At 36.5% G+C, this 22,523-nt stretch overlaps 1 protein-coding gene across 1 annotated transcript; it reads right to left on the minus strand.

Moving 5' to 3' along the window:
• Positions 1–17,353: 17,353 nt before the first annotated feature.
• Positions 17,354–17,995, minus strand: LOC139853964 (uncharacterized). The gene has a single exon (XM_071843299.1). The coding sequence runs from the start codon at positions 17,993–17,995 to the stop codon at positions 17,354–17,356; it is 642 nt and encodes a 213-aa protein (XP_071699400.1).
• Positions 17,996–22,523: the final 4,528 nt, after the last annotated feature.

The raw sequence follows: 22,523 nt of genomic DNA on the forward strand, positions 1-22,523 counted from the left end.
TGCTCCCCCTCAGACTGTTTTCTCTTTTTAGATTTCTTTTTGGACTTTTTCTCCCCCTTTTTGTCATCAGCATGGGCAGTAGGGTGAATAGTAGGGGAGACAGTAGCATCAAGATCACTGTCTGACTGAGGAGCAGAGAAGGCAAAATTGTTCCACTCAGCAACCTCTGGAGTAAGATGGGCACCAGGATCCACACCAAATTGTCTTAGCAGAAGATTGGAGGATCTAACTTCATTCCTGGCTACACCCATAGCCATTTGTTCAACGATGGCTCGAACATCACCTTGCAAAGCAGCCATTCGTTGCATGTTTTCAACCATCTGAACATAGGCAGCAGCAGGAATCATGTCAGCCATTTGAGCTTCCTGCGATTCCAATCTCTCATGTAACACCCTGTTCTCCTCATTTAAGAAAGTATTTCTGCGGTTAGCAGCATCCAAATCAGCTTGGAGTCAGGTGATATTTTCATAATACTCATTGTGAGAGATAATTCGCCTTTCAAGATCCTCTTCATCTTCGTGGTGCTTTGTGATTGCTTCGACTGCCACATCAGCAAAAGCACACACCTGCTGGAGTTTAAGATCAATAGGAGTTGTAACAGCCTCTCCAGCAGATCTGACAGCAACAGAGACACTATCAACAATAGCTCTGCGAATAGTTTCCTCCAAATTTGGTGTGATCCCTTGCAGTGTCTTATAGACAGCAAAGGTGGAAATATCAGCAACCTCATCTGCATTGAACTTTAAGTATGCAGAGGTTGAAGGTTGGTCAGCACCAGCTAACAGAGGAGTATCACCGTGGGGTGGTGGAGGTGGAAGGTCAGGAGCTGACTCATCACCATGATCACCATCGTTTTTACCTTCGCCCGAAGGCTTAGAACCACTGATATCCTTGTCAGCATTATTATCAGCATTGTCATCAATAAGATCCACTGGTTTGTCTTTGGAACCAGTCACATTATCATGAATGGCTGGTTCGCCCTCACCAGTACCTTTATCAGCATCCCCAACAGAAGAAGATGATGAGGAAGAAGCTGAGGAAGAAGAAGGTACTGGCGAATCAGGGACATTTTGCATAACACACTTACCAGTAGTAGGATCGATGACAAACTTGAGAGGCCTCCATGTACCAGGAAATGGCGAAGCAGCTGGAGCCATACCAAAAACATGATAGTAAGGTTGTTCATTGATTTGCTCCACCAGGGCTATCCTCTCATAAATTTCTTCTCTAGCTGGTCTATCAAGCTGAGATAATAGCTCAACCATCTCTTCACGAGGTAATCTGCTGGCTGAGACTATTGCAGATTCGGGATCAATGGTCAGCTGATCGACCAGCATAGCAATCTTGGGAGAGATTGAAGCTCCCTTGAAAATGAAGTTAGGAAAAACTTCATCTGGATCTGGTACCTGCACAACATATGGCTTTTTTTCCTCAGTAACAGGAGCCTTAGTCGAATCAGTAGTTGTGTCAGCAGAGGTATCAGCATCCTTAACATCAGCAACCTGTGCACCAGTATCAGAAGGAAAAGTAGCACTAGTACCAGCATCCATAGCAGAATCAGATGGAAACGTAGCACTAGCACTAGCATCAGATGTAACAATACCAGAATCAGAACCAGGAATGACAATAACATTAGCTGCATTCGGCTGAATGGTTTCAAACTCCATCTCAGCAGTTGGTTCAGTAGCAACCAAAATTGGACCAATAGGATGACGAACTGCAGATTCTGTAAGAACTTGACATTCCATAGTAGAAGAATTAGAAGAATCAGCAGGCTCATCAGACATTAATGCAGAGTCCACTCTTGGCTGGGTGACAGGTTCATCAAGAAGAACATCCTTGACAATATTGTCAATAACCTTCTCAAGAACAGGAGGTTCTTCCATGATAACATCTTCCACATCAGACTCAGTAGTGGAAGTAGTGGTACTGAGAGTTTGAGGAGGAACAGTAGTAGCAGTAGTATCAGTATCCATCTCCTCAGTAACAACAGTTGGACCAGTAGTAGTGGCCAACTCCTCAGTAACACCAGCAGCAGCAGAATCAACAGTACCAGCATCAGCACCACCAGTAACAGAATCAGTGGCACCAACACCAGTAGCAGAGGCAGCAATATCACCAGTAGGAATAACAACATCTTTATTTTGCTCCCCCTCTGCCTATTCATCTACCCTGCTAAGAACTGAAACAATAGAACAAGTTATGTTAGCAACTGTAGAACCAAATAAATTTGACTCAACAATTGCATCTGTTTTTGGTCTCTGGGGACAGACTTGTGATTTGGTCAGCCCTTCAAATGAGACAGAAGAAGGTGTCTGTAAGTACAGCGGTGACTCTGCTGACTCATTGGCAACACATGTTGACCCAGATAGTGTAAGAGATCTGGCTGGTAATGATGTAGGAGTGTGACTCTTATCAGTATCCGAGTAACATACTGGCAGTGCAGTCACCTGAGCTGGTTCAACACGATGAAGACCCAGCTCAAGCCTGCTTTGGGGGTCAGTTATGTTCTCTGCTGGTTGTACTGTCAGCAGAGAGTATTGCATTAAGTTCATTTCAGAAAAATGTGGAAGTGCCTGGTTAGAAGAGTATGGGTTGCTACTCTTCTTGACACCTGTTTTAAAACCAGTCAGCTTGGGAGCCAGGGTTATACCTTTAACTCCCTCAACATTTTTCAAGTCAGCAGTTAAAAAATTTTCAATTAAGTTAGATTGTTCTGCTGTTTGGTCTAGAAACGCACCAGGTTCCATAGCTACATCCTTTGCAGGAGCAGCAGCTGAGACTGGTGCAATCTCCCCTATGGTTCGCTTGGAGCCAGCTTTAGCACGCTTAGGTTTGCCTGTTACCAAGAAATAGATGAGCAACGGATTCCAACACTAGAATAGGGTAGTCAGTATATAAGACTAGGGCTGTTCTTTATGATAAGAGAGCACTAGATTCTAATACAACTACTGCTTTACCAGTATATGAGACGGTGGCTGTACTAGTTGAGGTAGCTGGCTGCTTCCTTCGCGTTGCTGGCTTTCGCTGAGGACCCTCCCCCTCAGCTGGTGCAGAACCAGAGGCAGTCGATTGGGTGGCTCCACGACGAGCAGCAAGATACTCGTTCATTGCTGGTGTCAACTCAGCATATGGAGCAGCAGGTACATCCTTTGGCATGCCCCCTTATTTTACTGGGACCTCAAATGATTGATCAGCAATTTGCTGATAAGCTTCACCCAGTTCACTTTCAAATACCAGGCTTAAGAATCGTGGAAATGGAATCAAGTTGGTTCTTACTCTAGCAGTCACCATTTCCCTTAGCCTCAAATAAATTTCAAGGGCGTAATCGATGTTCCTGTTGAACAACAACCCATGACCAAGCTTGAGCTCAAAATCTGAGCATTGGTCAAAGCTTCCTGACTTTTGACTCATGCACTGAGTCATCAACCCAAAGAAGTAGTACCACAGTGGTGGCATATGCTTTCTCAACGGTGTATGTGCCACTGGTCCAGCAAACCCAATGGTCTCCAACACCTCCCTTCTGAATTCATCACTAGTAGGTGAATCAACAAATGGTCCACCGGGCAATTGAAGAGCACGTCTAATAGCTTCGACAGTGACAGAGCAATTTAGGGTTTCAGTCACCATGCCACGAATACATGGAACGTTGCCGGGAGTGGTGGCAACAGTGGCAGTATACCAAAATCGTGCCAAACAGGCAGCATAGAATCGGGAAGGTACACCGGTGATGGCTCTTGCCAGAGGTGATTGACGGATATATTCGATGAGGGCCTCATACCCTTTGTTAACCTTCGATTTGGGGATAGAGAGGGCATGTGCAGCATTTCCTCTAGATAGGCGAATCAGTGAGTGATCAGGTGCATTGGGAGCCCTAATCAGGTTGGGGTGGAGATTGAACAGTGGTCCTTGAACGACTTGTTCTTGAACCACCGGTTCCTCCGGTGCCGGTGCCGGTTGCGGTTGTGGGGCAGGTTGTGGTTGCTGTTGTGGTTCGACTGTTTGAGGTTGTTGTTACTGTTGTTCCTCTTGCTGGCTTGCAGCACGTGGTGATTGTTGTTGTTGTTCTGCCATTGATGAATGTAGAATGAAGATTTGAAGATTGAAGATTGAAAAGATTTTGAGAGTAAAAGTGTGTGTGTTTTGAATAATGAATAACCGAAGGTTATTATGGAAGATGAAACACACTTTTATCCGTTGTGATTGGGTGAAAAAGTGCAGGAGAGAGAAAATTACTGTCATCTGCAGGCGCGTGGGCAGATGTGACAGACTGGCACGTTTTCAAGGGGACACAGACTGTTGACATGACATTTATACGGCTTAAACACTCATTACTCCCATTCAGCATTAAATGCATCAGATTTCATTTCAAACAAATTGATTTAAAACCTCAAAAATAATTTTTGTATTAAATACAAAATACTTTTGTTACATTTAATATGTCATGAATTTAATTTAAATCATTGGAAGTAAATGAGTTTCCAGTTTTAAGGAATCATTAAATTTGGAGAGCTCTTTATTATTTCATTGAAAACATTTAAGTAACCAAAATATAAAAGACCTTGCTGTACTGGTTGTTTGACATGTAGGCAGTAAGTAAATAAATGTGACTTACTGGTTTGCCCTACACGTTGTAGAGCCAGCACACCAACAAAAGTTGTCTTTTATTTAAAGTTCAAGCATACCCAGCTCAGAGATGAGATAGTTAAAACGTTTCTCATCTAATGGCTTTGTAAATAGGTCTGCTAATTGCTGGTCTGTAGAAATAAAATGTAACTCAACATCACCCTTTTGAACATGATCCCTTATGAAATGATACCGAACATCGATGTGCTTAGTCCTTGAGTGCATCACAGGATTGTTGGTGATAGCAATTGCACTGGTGTTGTCACAGTAGATTGGAGTTTTTGTAACATGAACACCATAGTCCTTTAGCTGGCTTTGCATCCACAGTACTTGAGCAGTACAACTACCAGCAGAGACATATTCTACCTCAGCAGTAGATGTGGACACAGTATTTTGCTCTTTGCTTGTCCAGCTGACTAGCCTACTACCCAGTAACTGGCAACCACCAGTAGTACTTTTCCTGTCTATTTTACACCCTGCAAAGTCAGCATCTGAATACCCAATTAGTTCAAAATCCTGGTCTTTAGGATACCAAACACCACGTTTAGCAGTACCTTTTAGGTATCTGAATATTCTTTTTACTGCCAGCAAGTGTGACTCTTTAGGATCAGCTTGATATCTGGCACAAAGACATGTGGCGAACATAATATCTGGTCTGCTGGCTGTGAGATAAAGTAGGGATCCAATCATACCTCTATATTCAGTGATATTGACTGGTTCACCATTTGGATCAGCATCTATTTTAATGGATGCTGCCATTGGAGTCCCTATGTCTTTTAAACAGGTCAGACCAAATTTCTTTAACATATCTTTGATATATTTATCTTGACTTATAAATATTCCATCATCAAGTTGTTTGATCTGCAATCCTAAAAAGTATTGCAGATCTCTTTGTAAACTCATTTCATATGCCTTTGACATACGTTTTGACAAATCTTGACAATGTTTTTCATTTTTAGAACCATAAATAATATCATCCACATATATCTGTACCAACAAGAGATCACCATCTATCTCTTTTGAGAATAGAGTGGTATCAATTGTTCCAACTTTAAAACCTATACCAGTGAGATACACATGAAGTGTCTCATACCATGCTCTTGGAGCCTGTTTAAGGCCATAAAGAGCTTTGTCTAACTTGTAGACATGGTCTGGATATTTACTGCTTACAAAACCAGGAGGCTGTTTGACATAAACTTCTTCTTGCAGCTTCCCATTCAGAAATGCAGATTTAACATCCATCTGAAATACTCTAAAGTTCATCCTAGCAGTATATGCTAAGAACAATCTGATAGCTTCCATCCTAGCCACTGGTGCATAAGTTTCCCCATAATCCAATCCTTCTTCCTGTCTAAACCCTTGAGCAACCAATCTTGCTTTGTTTCTGATAACGACACCATCTTCATCCATCTTGTTTTTAAACACCCACTTGGTACCAATGATCTTCTTTGTCTTATCCTCAGGTTCAGGTACCAATGTCCACACTTTGTTCCTATCAAACTGAGTAATTTCTTCTTGCATTGAACCAACCCAGCTAGGATCTTGAAGTGCTTCCTCAGGACACGTGGGCTCAATGGTAGACACAAAATTAACATGCATACAAAAGTTGCTGGTTGCATGCCTCCGTGTTTTAATACCACTCGCAAGATTACCAATAATCTGCTCAATCGGATGCTCCCTTGTCCATTTGGTGTTATGAACAGGTGAGCTGGTTATAGAACACACAGCATCTTGATCATCAGCTGGTTCAGATGAGTGAGCAGCAACAGAAGGTTGCTGATCAATATCAGTAGAATCAGTACCAGCTTGTGATCTCTCAGAACCAGCAGACCTAGGCTCAAGTTGCAGCACTTCAGTAGAGCCAGTAGGTCCACTTGGTTTAGACACAGATGGAACAGAATGTTTCATTTCATCATCAGAGAACCCAGCAGCATGGATTGGTGAGGGTTGTGCTGCTGGCTCTTCATCATCAAGAGCTTGCTGAGTAGGCTCTTCAAACAGTAACACTTCATCTTCACGATCAGTAGATGAAGCAGAGGCAGTTTCATCGAATGTAACATTAATGGATTCTTCAAAACAACCCCTTCTTTTGTTGTAGACCCTATATGCCTTTGACATGTTGGAATATCCAAGGAATATACCTTCATCAGCTTTAGCATCGAATTTGCCCAGCTGATCCCTATTATTTAGAATGTAACAGGGAGTGCCAAATACATGAAGAAATGAAATTGAGGGTCTTCTTCCTTTGAGAACTTCATAAGCAGTTTTCTGATGTCTTTTCACAATAAGAGATCTATTCTGGGTAAAACAGGCAGTATTCACAGCTTCTGCCCAGTAGGAATTCTTCAACCCAGACTCAGCCAACATAGATCTTGCTGCTTCAATGAGAGTTCTGTTTCTTCTTTCTGCAACACCATTTTGCTGAGGTGTTCTCACAGCAGAGAAATTTTGGGAAATACCTTTGTCAGCACAAAATTCTTCTAATGTAGCATTTCTGAATTCTGTACCATGATCACTTCTTAGTTGCTTCACCAGTTGCCCATTCAAAAGCTCCATTCTTTTGATAAAATTGATGATTTCATCAGCAGCTTCACTCTTTTGCCTCAAAAAGAACACCCAAGTGTATCTCGAGTATTCATCAACAATAACCAGTGTATACTTCTTCCCACTACAGCTGGCCACATTCACTGGACCAAATAGATCCATATGAAGTAAGTGAAATGGTTTCTCAACAGATGAGATTTGCTTTGATTTGAACGAGGCATGGTGATGTTTCCCCTTTTCACAACCAGGACACAATCTGTCCTTCACATAAGACATTGTGGGTAGCCCAGACACCAAACTTCTACTGGATAATTTGTGAATATCTTTGAAGTTGAGATGTGAGAGTCTCTTGTGCCATAACCACTTCAGGTTGTCAGCTGCCTTCGAATAGAAACAAGTATCAGTTGTTGTGACTGCTGTGTTCATGTCAATTTGATACATGTTTTCATGACGTTTTGCAGTCAGCAGTGGCTTCCCTGTCTTATCAAAAATAGTACCAATTTTCTTTCTGAATTGGACTATCTTATTCTTGCTTGTCAGTTGGCTTATGCTGAGTAAGTTATGTTTAAGCCCAACTACATATGCAACATTTGAGAACGTGACATTCCCATTTGTCAAAGTACCAAAACCCTTTGTGTAACCCAACGAATTATCTCCATACGAAACAACTGGACCATCCTTTTCCTGATAGTCCATCAGCAGGGACTTACTTCCGGTCATATGTCTCGAACAACCACTATCGAGATACCAGATTTGCTTGTTTTGAATGCCCTGCACAATAGCTTAGAGATTAGTTCTTTTTGGGAACCCATCCAAGGATGGGTTCTGAAGGAGTCACCTTTGATGACTTCTTCTTTTCTACTGGCTTGCTAGAAGAAGCAGCAGATGGGGTTTGGGTTTGAGTACACTGGTTAGCCAAGTGAGCTTTGCTGCCACATTTGTAGCATTTTCTCACTTTTGGCTTTTGTGGCTGGTCATGCACAGATCTAATAGGGGCAGTAAGATCGGGTCGACTTTTGGTTACTGCCTCAATTAGCTGGTCAAGCTTGACTGTCATTATCTCAGTGATAGACAGCTCATCAGTTGAGTCAATTTTTGCTTTTCCCTTATGGGCAGCTTTCCTTTTGGAACCAGTACCATGACCATGGCGAACTGTCTTTCCTTTATCATTTGACAAGTTAACGTGGGAAGTTGCTGGCTTGTCTTCTGATGCTGATGAACCAGTAGGTATCTTAACTGCTGCCTTAGATTTGCCAGTATTTCGTTTCACTGGCTTGTCTGCAGCTACTGGGTGACCAGTAGATTGGTCATCAGCTGGCTTAGCACTGGTAGAACTCGAACACGAAGGGGAATCAGTTGGTTTAACTTTTCTCAAATTGTTTTCAGTGATTTCCCTTTTAATACGTCTTTCTTTCGGAGTCATGTAGTAGATGCTTGAGGGGTCAGTAGTCTCATCAATTGAGTTACTGGCTTCTCTTGCTCTAACTTCATCCTCCAAAATTTCTTTCATGGCAGGTGGTGGGGACACAGTAGGTCTAACAAATTTGTTTGTCACAACCTTTTTACCTTCAACTATCTTGGCAAAAGTATTTGGCAAGACAGCTTCAGGATCAGTTTCAAGAATCGGGTCCATGAAAGTAACTTCTGCAATAGCAGCAGCAGCAGCATAGTCACCAGCAAAGAAGGCTTGAACTTGGACAGACACCTGCTCGTTAACACATTTAGCTGTGCGTTGAGCAGATGTGCACCATGAAGCAACAACTCTTTTGAGATTGTCCAGCTGGGTCTTGACTTCTGCTGCCTCAACGTGAAGAGTTTCTAAAGCAAAGTTTTGTTTTTCAAGTTTGGAAATTGTATCTTTTAAGATCTTAATTTCATCATTTTTGCCTTTGAGTTTTTCATTTAAAGATTTGTTACTAGATTTCAAACTCTCTTCACGTTTGCAGCTTCTGCATAAGTCAATTCTTAGGTGGTCAAACATTTCAGCTTTTTCATCATCAGTATAAGTTTGAAAATTATCAACCTTATACATCATTTCAGTTTTCCATTGAGGAGAATCTCTGTTTTGATCAGCTTCCCTCATATCAGCCAAAAACTTACTACCACCATCATCCTCATCAGACTCCTCGACCTCTTTGGCCATCAAACATAGCTTTTTACCAGTAGCGTAACCAGCACCATCATCATCAGTATCACTATCAGAAGATGAAGACGTGCTGGCTTCATCCCAGTCATGATGTTCAGCAACTAGAACCTTTTCTGGCTGTTTACCCTTCTTGTCAGTCTTTGCACTTTCCTTCATCTGAGCTTTCATAGCTTTGTACTTGTTTTTGTACTTATCAGCTTTTGAGAAAGAGTTAGCATGTGACGTGGAAGGTTTCTTGGACATGCATTCAGCAGCAAAATGTCCAACCTTCCCACAATTAAAGCACTCAGATTTAGGACCCTTGACTGACTTGCTGTTGTACCTAGCACTTGGCTTTTTGCTCCCTTTATATGACTTGCTGGTTCTACTACGATTGAACCTTTTGAACTGCCTAGCCAGCAGAGCCATACCTTCAGCAAACCCTTCTACATCACTTTCATCAGTACTGCTTTCTTCAGACCCAGTACCACTTTCCTCAACACTATCAGCTGACTCTTGTTCTGCCAGTAACTTTTGAACCAGTAAAGCTTTTTGAGCTTTCTTCCATTTAGCAGCAGCAATAAGAGCAGTATCATCATTTTTAGATGATTTTGAAGTGGTGGGGGCAGACCTAAAGTTTTCTTTCATGTTAAGTTCAAACTTGGCTTCTGCCTTCTCATGATTCCAAAGGGAACTGTAGAGAGAAGACAGGTTAAAGTTCTTTAGGGTCTGTGTGGTTCTTAATGGGTCAGTAACAGGTCTCCATTTACATGGCAGTGCATCAATGAATTTGTTCACTTGTTCAAATTCAGTGTAGGTCACATTTAAAGTGATCAGGTCTGCTATCAAAGAGTTAAACCTAATGAAGGTTTGCTTAAGGGTTTCATTCTTATAGGCAAAGAACATTTCATATTCTCTTTTAAGAGCAATCATCCTGTTCTGCCTAACTTCTCCCATACCCTCATAGGTGACATCTAGGTAGTCAAGCATAAGCTTAGCATTTTCTTTTCCCTTGATCAGTTTGAACAGTGGGTTAGGCAAAGTTATGGCTAACAGGGTTCTGATTTTAGGGTCAAGACCAACTCGACGTTTATCCTCATCATCCCATCTAGAGGGAGTGAGAATAACCTCTCTGCCAGGGATGGCAGGAGTGTCAGCTGTTGCTGGTGCACTACCAACTGTCTCAGTGGGAACAAAAGGGCCATCTTTGGCAATTCCAGGCATGAGTGAATTCACAGACTCAAGATGGAGCATGAACCTTGCCTTCCAGGTTTCATACTCATCTTCATCAAACTTAGGTGGTCTGTTAGACGAGCCATTCTCAAGGTAAGCTGAGTTTGAATACGAAGCCATAAGAGAATTCAGATCCAAGATATTAATTATCAAGACTAAAGCTCTGATACCAGTTGTTGGTCCCTTAATAACAACAGGAGTATTGTAGAGGGGGGGTGAATACAATTCGTTTCTTAATTAACTAGTCAGTTAAACACGTTTAGTATTCTATAGTAAATAAGATAGAGTCACAGGTAATTTTCAACGGTTATTCTTTATTGATTAAATCAGAAAGAATCACAACTATCCTTGGCGGAAATGATAGTTGGTTGATACAGATTACCTAGATTATAGCTAAGAGATAAACTAAAGCTATTACACGGTTTGGACTCTAACAGATAAACCCACACCACTAGTTTTTACAATAGTGGATACAACAATATATATAGTAGTTCTATTAACCGTGTAATTGATCTATTGTCCACTGGTACATAGGATGTCTGTACTTGAGGGGACAATTGTGTAAGGAGGCGTGCTCCCTTTCTTTCCTCTTTAGTAGCTATTTGCAGGAACACCCCAATTTGGTTTGGCACCACTATTTGATTAAACAAATAGAATGTTGTGTTCCCTAGGTGTTGACAACGGATAACTTATGTCTGCACATAAGTTAAACTTCTGCATTCCCATGCGGTCTTGTAAGGTCACTTGTCAGCCGCCGACGCGTGTCCTTCTCTGTTCAACTTTGTCTTCGACTTCTGTTGAATAGTACATTTGATGTAGACCACTCAGGAAAACTTATCATGCTTGTAATGGAGCATGGCTGTCTTGTGTTGTATGCTGATATCCAGACTTACTGGTCCTTCATATGCTGAGTCACTTGATATTCTTGATTTGCTGGGTGCACATCCTGTGCTGATTCGAAGAATACATTTCTACCTTGTGCTGATAGACTAGGCAGCATACTAAACACTCGACACAGCTATATTAGCTGACTATACATAAACAAACTTGTGCTGACTGCATATAACACTTTAGTGCAAATAAATATTGTTTTGTCATAATTAAATCCTTAATTATTTTGGGGACTCAACAATATATATATATCGTTATGTTTTGTTGGAGTAAAGACCTTGAATGTAATGAAATTGATGGATCGGAGAATCGGTTTTGTTAAAGAAGAACGGAGTGTTGTTGACTATTAGGGATCGGATTAGTACTAACATGTTATGCACTTGTAATGAGTTAACATAACATTTAACGTTGTTTGGTTAAGAATTAACAGCATGCGAATTTTCAAATCGCGAGAATATCCAGGGTAATTTTTGAAGAAAAGATAATAGGGGTAAAGTTTTGTAAAATACATAAATCATTCACATAATTTACTTAAGTACGAGTACTTATTACTGTGTATTTTACCGTACAATGAACCATTTAGTGACCCGAACTTTTCCATGTTTATATATATTAATTGAGATTGATATTTACATGACTAAATGTTTCCAACGTGTTAAGCAATCAAACTTGTTAAGACTTGATTAAATGAAATAAGTTTCATATAGACAATTGATCACCCAAGTTGACCGGCGATTCACGAACGTTACAAATTTGTAAAAACTACATGTTGTGGTATATATAGACATATATATATGGTTGACATGAGATTATGATGAGTAAGTATCTCAATAAGTACATTAACAATGTGTGATATACATAAGAAATGAGATTACTAAGTTAAGAAATTCGAAATGATATATATAACGATTATCGTTATGATAACGTCTACTAAATACATATGTATCATATTAAGATATTGATACACTATATTTAACATGATAAAATGATATTTAAATATATTATTAAGTGTGTTAACAATGAACTACATATGTAAAAACAAGACTACTAACTCAAGAATTACGAAACGAGACTTATATGTAACGATTATCGTTGTAACGATATTTTAATGTATATATCATATTAAGAGATATTCATACATCATAATATCATGATAACATAATAATTTAACATCTCATTTGATATAATAAAACATTGGGTTAACAACATTAATTGAGATCGTTAACTTAAAGGTTTCAAAACAACACTTACATGTAACGACTAACGAAGACTTAACGACTCCATTAGAATGTATATACATGTTGTGTTTTGATATGTATTCTTATTCTTTTGAAAGACTTCAAGACACATATCAAAGTACTTCTACTTAACAAAAATGCTTACAATTACATCCTCGTTCAGTTTCATCAACAATTCTACTCGTATGCACCCGTATTCGTACTCGTACAATACACAGCTTTTAGATGTATGTACTATTGGTATATACACTCCAATGATCAGCTCTTAGTACCACATGTGAGTCACCTAACACATGTGGGAACCATCATTTGGCAACTAGCATGAAATATCTCATAAAATTACAAAAATATTAGTAATCATTCATGACTTATTTACATGAAAACAAAATTACATATCCTTTATATCTAATCCATACACCAACGACCAAAAACACCTACAAACACTTTCATTATTCAATTTTATTCATCTAATTGATCTCTCTCAAGTTCCATCTTCAAGTTCTAAGTGTTCTTCATAAATTCCATAAGTATAGTTTCATAAAAATCAAGAATACTTCCAAGTTTGCAAGTCTACTTCCAAGCTTTCTAATCCATTCCAAGTAATCATCTAAGATCAAGGAACCTTTGTTATTTACAGTAGGTTATCTTTATAATTCAAGGTAATATTCATATTCAAACTTTGATTCAATTTCTACAACTATAACAATCTTATTTCGAGTGAAAATCTTACTTGAACTGTTTTCGTGTCATGATTCTGCTTCAAGAACTTTCAAGCCATCCAAGGATCCTTTGAAGCTAGATCCATTTTTCTCATTTCTAGTAGTTTTATCCAGAAAACTTGAGGTAGTAATGATGTTCATAACATCATTCGATTCATACATATAAAGCTATCTTATTCGAAGGTTTAAACTTGTAATCACTAGAACATAGTTTAGTTAATTCTAAACTTGTTCGCAAACAAAAGTTAATCCTTCTAACTTGACTTTTAAAATCAACTAAACACATGTTCTATATCTATATTATATGCTAACTTAATGATTTAAAACCTGAAAACACGATGAACACCATAAAATCGGATATACGCCGTCGTAGTGAAGCCGGGGGCTGTTTTGGTTTGGATAATTAAAAACTATGATAAACTTTGATTTAAAAGTTGTTCTTCTAGGAAAATGATTTTTCATATGAACATGAAACTATATCCAAAAATCTTGGTTAAACTCAAAGTGAAAGTATGTTTTTCAAAATGGTCATCAAGATGTCGTTCTTTCGACGGAAATGACTACCTCTTTAGTAATTGACATGTAACTTAAATTTCCGACTATAAACCTATACTTTTTCTGTTTGGATTCTTAAATTAGAGTTCAATATGAAACCATAGCAATTTGATTCACTCAAAACGGATTTAAAATGAAGAAGTTATGGGTAAAACAAGATTGGATATTTTTGATCTTTTTAGCTACGGGAAATGTTTAACAAATCTATACAAATCATATCCTAGCTAACTTATATTGTATTATACATGTATTCTAATATATTATGTAATCTTGGGATACCATAGACACGTATGCAAATGTTTTGACATATCATATCGACCCATGTATATATATTATTTGGAATAACTATAAACACTCTATATGCAGTAATGTCGGAGTTAGCTATACAGGGTTGAGGTTGATTCCAAAAATATATATACTTTGAGTTGTGATCTAGCCTGAGACGTGTATACACTGGGTCATGGATTGATTCAAGATAATATATATCGATTTATTTCTGTACATCTAACTGTGGACAACTAGTTGTAGGTTATTAACGAGGACAGCTGACTTAATACACTCAAATCTTTAAAACATAATAAAAATGGTTGTAATTATATTTTTATCATACTTTGATATATATGTACATATTTGTATAGGTTCGTGAATCGATCCGTGGCCAAGTCTTATTTCCGAGGAAGGAAATATCTGTGAAAGTGAGTTATAGTCCCACTTTTAAAATCTAATATTTTTGGGATGAGAATACATGCAGGTTTTATAAATGATTTACAAAATAGACACAAGTACGTGAAACTACATTCTATGGTTGAATTATCAAAATCGAATATGCCCCTTTTTATTAAGTCTGGTAATTTAAGAATTAGGGAACAGACACCCTAATTGACGCGAATCCTAAAGATAGATCTATTGGGCCTAACAAACCCCATCCAAAGTACCGGATGCTTTAGTACTTCAAAATTTATATCATATCCGAAGGGTGTCCCGGAATGATGGGGATATTCTTATATATGCATCTTGTTAATGTCGGTTACCAGGTGTTCACCATATGAATGATTTTTATCTCTATGTATGGGATGTGTATTGAAATATGAAATCTTGTGGTCTATTGTTACGATTTGATATATATAGGTTAAACCTATAACTCACCAACATTTTTGTTGACGTTTAAAGCATGTTTATTCTCAGGTGAATACTAAGAGCTTCCGCTGTTGCATACTAAAATAAGGACAAGATTTGGAGTCCATGTTTGTATGATATTGTGTAAAAACTGCATTCAAGAAACATATGTCGATGTAATATATTTCTTTTGTAAACCATTATGTAATGGTCATGTGTAAACAGTATATTTTAGATTATCATTATTTGATAATCTACGTAATGCTTTTAAAACCTTTATTGATAAAATAAAGGTTATGGTTGTTTTAAAAATGAATTCAGTCTTTCAAAAACGTCTCATATAGAGGTCAAAACCTCGCAACGAAATCAATTAATATGGAACGTTTATAATCAATATGAACGGGACATTTCAAATCAAGATACTTCACTAATCAAATACGGAGTAACAATTTAGTGACACTTTGACACTCTTGCAATGTAAGGTTATCCATTACTTAATAAAATACTAGTATCAATCAAGTTTTTGTTAGAAAAAAAATTAAGTGTATATATAATATTAACAAAATATCTTTTTTCTTTAGTTCTTAGACTACTCTCTCAACCATGACGTAGCTTCTTCTCAAGACTGACTGCAACATCACCGCCACATCAACACTTGATTCTCATCACTTACCCAAGACATTTTACTAATATCCATGATATAACTATCACACACTTCCTCACATCCAATTAATTAATTAATTAATTAAATGTACAAATTTCAAAACAAAATGTACAACAAAAAACTGCATTACCTATGTCGTTTAAAATGCGTTGCGAAGGCGAAAGGTAGAACAGATCATTAATGGCGAAGTGAAGACTACATGCTAGTAGTGGCGCCATTGGTTCTGCTTTGGAGCTGTGATGGTGATTCTTCTTTCTTTCGTATTTTTTTTTTCAAAAATGGCGGTTTTGCTTCACCCTCTTCTCACCTCCTTGGTTCTGCTTCGTTGGATGTGCTCGCCGAAGTTTGGCGATCTGGTCGGACATTTTAACAGGTGACTGGTGGACCTTTTAATGGGCCACGCTAGTTTTAGGGTTTGTGTACATCAGGCCTGGTTGGTTTAGGCCTTGCGTTTGCTTGGGCTCGTTTTTGTGACGACCCGAAAATTTCCGACCAAATTTAAACTTAATATTATTATGATTCGACACGATAAGCAAAGTCTATTAAACTGAATCTCAAAAATTTTAAATTGTTATTACATATTCAATTATCCTGTGACCATTCCCGACGATTCACGAACAAATATTGTTAATATATATATATATATATATATATATATATATATATATATATATATATATATATATATATGTATATATATATATATATATTAACTAATAAGATACGATTTAATCATTTGAATTGAAAATATAAAGTAATATACAAAATAACTAAATTATTATTAGAATAAATCTGGATATATATATATGACATCTATACACAATTAATATTATATGTAAGTTGTAATATATATATAAAATATACATAAATATTAAGTGTTCAAATATGTTATTATATAAAATAAGTATTACATATTTAACAAAATGTAAGGTTAATATATTAAATTTAATTACAAGTTTGAATATAATTGTTATGTTAAAATGATTAACAATACTTTCATTATAAATGATAATATTAATATTTGTATTATTATTATTATTAATATTTTTAATATAATATATATATATATATATATATATATATATATATATATATATATATATATATATATATATATATATATATATATATATATGAATATGTAAAATATGATATGTACAAGTATTATTAGTATTATTGATATTATTATTATTATTATTATTATTATTATTATTATTATTATTATTATTATATACCCTTATCATTAAAATCATTATTATTATTATTATAAATATTATTAGAAAATAATACAATTTATTATTTGTATCATTAATAATATTAGTATTATCAATCTTATTATTTATTATTAACAGTATTATTGAATTATTATCATGATTAATATTTCTATTAATTATTTCTATTTATATTTATTAAATCTATAATAGAAACAAAGTCTGTTTCCTTTCATTATCTGATTTTTTTTTTTTGGGTAAAGGGTTACCCCGATGAATATTATTAAAAATAATAAAATAATGAGTACAACGAAGAACTGGAGCAACAAGAGAGACTTGAAGCTACAAAAAACAACCAACGCTAAACATCAAAAGACTCTAGCAACAACTAAGAAAAACCAAAACATGACACAATAGAACTAAAGGTGCCATTATTCCTTCATGTGAACAACTTTTGGCGAGCTCTTGAAGTTTATAGATAAAAGTTTCAATATCACAGTAGCATATATATCCTCAAATAGTTTGACCTCCGTACGATGCGACTTCTTGAAGATTCTGTTGTTGCGTTCTTGCCATATAAAATAGATAGAAGCAGCAAACATAATCTTAGCCACCACAATATTAACGGAATTTCTAGAGGCCATTGGAGACAACAAATGCACAACTCCCTTCCAACAGTTTGGCATTGGGATATCGAGAAACTGACGAGCACGAGACCACACTTCCAGGGCATACGAACATCCAAAGAAAAGATGGTCATGTGAGTCGCCACAAGCTTTACACAGGGGGCATAAGAGAAGCATACTAGAATGGGTTTCCCAAGGTTTCAACCTATCCTGGGTTTTTAATCTCTCACCCATAACAAGCCACAACAAGAACGCATGGCGGGGAACACATTGAGAAAACCAATCAACCGCAAACCAACTAACCGAGATACCCGAAGGCCGGATGGATTCCCAAACTCGAGCAGCAGAACACGGGAGCAGATCACCATTGTTATGTCTCCAATATAAGTTATCATTAGTGTCACTAACAGTAGGCAAACCAATCGAGTGGAAAACTGGGTACTTCATCAGCCAAACATTCGGCTAGCTAGTATTGAACAACAAAATCATATCTTCAACAGAGGCATTCAAAGATAGGCCCACAGCATCCATATCTCGAGGAGTGACAATGTCGGAGAGCGGGCCTTCATTACACCACTTGTCAAAGTATGCTGATATGGAAGCTCCATTACCAATAGAATGATACACAAATTTTCTGATAACAGGCCTCATAAGTAATAATTTACTCCAACTCCAACTAGCAGACACTTTAATAGGCGCATCCCAAAAATTACGGTTAGAGAGATTGAAATCCCTATCCCAGCTAACCCATATCGACTTCAGACTTGTGAGAATGCTCCACACATGGTTAGTCATGAGCGCAATATTCCAATATTTAATCCGGCGAATCCCAAGACCACCCTCATCCTTTGGCATGCACACATCGTCCCACTTAACCTTAGCTTTACCCCGTTTCATATCACCTTGACACCAAAGGAAACCACGAAGAACCTTTTCAATATCTTTAATGATAGCTTCCGGTAAGATAAATGAAGAACACCAATACACTTGCATAGCAGACAACACGGAAAATATTAACTGCACTCTACCCGTAAAAGATAGAAATTTGTTTTTCCAGTCATCTACCTTATGTTTAACTCTTTCCACCAACACCTTACAATCTCTGTACATTAGCCGTGAAGAAATTAAAGGCACACCAAGATATATAACCGAGAGTTTACCTTCATCAAAAGGCATAATAGAGAGAATCTGAGATTTTAGCACGTCGGTCACATTAGCAAAAAATGCCGTACTCTTCGGTAAGCTCGGCGACAAACCAGAGCATTTTTTAAACTCCTCAAGAGAATTCCACAGAATAGTAACCGAATCCAGGTTCGCATGAGAGAACATAAAAAGATCATCGGCAAAGCATAAGTTAATAATCTTATGTTTCTCACATCTCGGATGAAACTTAAAAAGATTGGAACGGGCATTACGATTGCGCATTAAAGTAAGGACCTCCATTACAAGCGTAAATAAATAAGGAGACATCGGATCCCCCTGACGAAGACCCCTTTCCCCCTTAAAATAACCATGTAAATCACCATTAATCATAATATAGTATGAAGTGGTAGAAACACACTTCATGATCCACCGCACCATTTTCAAGGGGAAACCGAAGCATATAAGAATCTCTTCCAGGAAATACCAGTCCACAGTATCATAGTCCTTCTAAATATCAACTTTAAAAGTACAACGAGGAGTACCCCTGTCAATATGATAATTCTTCATCAATTCTTGAGTGAGAAGAATAATATCTGAGATCCGCCGACTTGGCACAAAAGCCGATTGGTTTGTGCTAACAATATCATCAAGGCTCGACTTAATTCTATTAGTGATGATTTTACTAATGCATTTGTAAAGTGAAATGTCCCGTTCTTATTGATTAAAAACGTTCCATATTAATTGATTTCGTTGTGAGGTTTTAACCTCTATATGAGACGTTTTTCAAAGACTGCATTCATTTTAAAACAAACCATAACCTTTATTTCATCAATAAAGGTTTAAAAAGCTTTACGTAGATTATCAAATAATGATAATCTAAAATATCCTGTTTACACACGACCATTACATAATGGTTTACAATACAAATATGTTACAACAAAATAAGTTTCTTGAATGCAGTTTTTACACAATATCATACAAGCATGGACTCCAAATCTCGTCCTTATTTAAGTATGCGACAGCGGAAGCTCTTAATAATCACCTGAGAATATACATGTTTAAAACGTCAACAAAAATGTTGGTGAGTTATAGGTTTAACCTATATATATCAAATCATAATAATAGACCACAAGATTTCATATTTCAATACACATCCCATACATAGAGATAAAAATCATTCATATGGTGAACACCTGGTAACTGACATTAACAAGATGCATATATAAGAATATCCCCATCATTCCGGGACACCCTTCGGATATGATATAAATTTCGAAGTACTAAAGCATCCGGTACTTTGGATGGGGTTTGTTGGGCCCAATAGATCTATCTTTAGGATTCGCGTCAATTAGGGTGTCTGTTCCCTAATTCTTAGATTACCAGACTTAATAAAAAGGGGCATATTCGATTTCGAAAATTCAACCATAGAATGTAGTTTCACGTACTTGTGTCTATTTTGCAAATCATTTATAAAACCTGCATGTATTCTCATCCCAAAAATATTAGATTTTAAAAGTGGGACTATAACTCACTTTCACAGATTTTTACTTCGTCGGGAAGTAAGACTTGGCCACTGGTTGATTCACGAACCTATACCAATATATACATATATATCAAAGTATGTTCAAAATATATTTACAACACTTTTAATATATTTTGATGTTTTAAGTTTATTAAGTCAGCTGTCCTCGTTAGTAACCTACAACTAGTTGTCCACAGTTAGATGTACAGAAATAAATCGATAAATATTATCTTGAATCAATCCACGACCCAGTGTATACGTATCTCAGTATTGATCACAACTCAAACTATATATATTTTGGAATCAACCTCAACCCTGTATAGCTAACTCCAACATTCACATATAGAGTGTCTATGGTTGTTCCGAAATATATATAGATGTGTCGACATGATAGGTCGAAACATTGTATACGTGTCTATGGTATCTCAAGATTACATAATATACAATACAAGTTGATTAAGTTATTGTTGGAATAGATTTGTTACCAATTTTTACGTAGCTAAAATGAGAAAAATTATCCAATCTTGTTTTACCCATAACTTCTTCATTTTAAATCCGTTTTGAGTGAATCAAATTGCTATGGTTTCATATTGAACTCTATTTTATGAATCTAAACAGAAAAAGTATAGGTTTATAGTCCGAAAAATAAGTTACAAGTCGTTTTTGTAAAGGTAGTCATTTCAGTCGAAAGAACGACGTCTAGATGACCATTTTAGAAAACATACTTCCACTTTGAGTTTAACCATAATTTTTGGATATAGTTTCATGTTCATAATAAAAATCATTTTCTCAGAATAACAACTTTTAAATCAAAGTTTATCATAGTTTTTAATTAACTAACCCAAAACAGCCCGCGGTGTTACTACGACGGCGTAAATCCGGTTTTAGGTGTTTTTCGTGTTTCCAGGTTTTAAATCATTAAGTTAGCATATCATATAGATATAGAACATGTGTTTAGTTTATTTTAAAAGTCAAGTTAGAAGGATTAACTTTTGTTTGCGAAAAAGTTTAGAATTAACTAAACTATGTTCTAGTGATTACAAGTTTAAACCTTCGAATAAGATAGCTTTATATGTATGAATCGAATGATGTTATGAACATCATTACTACCTTAAGTTCCTTGGATAAACCTACTGGAAAAGTGAAAAATGGATCTAGCTTCAACGGATCCTTGGATGGCTCGAAGTTCTTGAAGCAGAATCATGACACGAAAACAAGTTCAAGTAAGATCATCACTTGAAATAAGATTGTTATAGTTATAGAAATTGAAACAAAGTTTGAATATTATTATTACCTTGTATTAGAATGATAACCTACTGTAAGAAACAAAGATTTCTTGAGGTTGGATGATCACCTTACAAGATTGGAAGTGAGCTAGCAAACTTGAAAGTATTCTTGATTTTATGTAACTAGAACTTGTAGAATATATGAAGAACACTTAGAACTTGAAGATAGAACTTGAGAGAGATCAATTAGATGAATAAAATTGAAGAATGAAAGTGTTTATAGGTGTTTTTGGTCGTTGGTGTATGGATTAGATATAAAGGATATGTAATTTTGTTTTCATGTAAATAAGTCATGATTGATTATTCATATTTTTGTAATTTTATGAGATATTTCATGCTAGTTGCCAAATGATGGTTCCCACATGTGTTAGGTGACTCACATGGGCTGCTAAGATCTGATCATTGGAGTGTATATACCAATAGTACATACATCTAAAAGTTGTGTATTGTACGAGTACGAATACGGGTGCATACGAGTAGAATTGTTGATGAAACTGAACGAGGATGTAATTGTAAGAATTTTTGTTAAGTAGAAGTATTTTGATAAGTGTATTGAAGTCTTTCAAAAGTGTATAAATACATATTAAAACACTACATGTATATACATTTTAACTGAGTCGTTAAGTCATCGTTAGTCGTTACATGTAAGTTTTGTTTTGAAACCTTTAGGTTAACGATCTTGTTAAATGTTGTTAACCCAATGTTTATAATATCAAATGAGATTTTAAATTATTATATTATCATGATATTATCATGTATGAATATCTCTTAATATGATATATATACATTAAATGTCTTTACAACGATAATCGTTACATATATGTCTCGTTTAAAAATCATTAAGTTAGTAGTCTTGTTTTTACATATGTAGTTCATTGTTAATATACTTAATGATATGTTTACTTATCATAGTATCATGTTAACTATGTATATATCCATATATATGTCATCATATAGTTTTTATAAGTTTTAACGTTCGTGAATCACCGGTCAACTTGGGTGGTCAATTGTCTATATGAAACAT

The sequence above is a fragment of the Rutidosis leptorrhynchoides genome, chromosome 6, assembly GCF_046630445.1.
Source record: "Rutidosis leptorrhynchoides isolate AG116_Rl617_1_P2 chromosome 6, CSIRO_AGI_Rlap_v1, whole genome shotgun sequence".
In the NCBI taxonomy this organism is placed as follows: domain Eukaryota; kingdom Viridiplantae; phylum Streptophyta; class Magnoliopsida; order Asterales; family Asteraceae; genus Rutidosis; species Rutidosis leptorrhynchoides.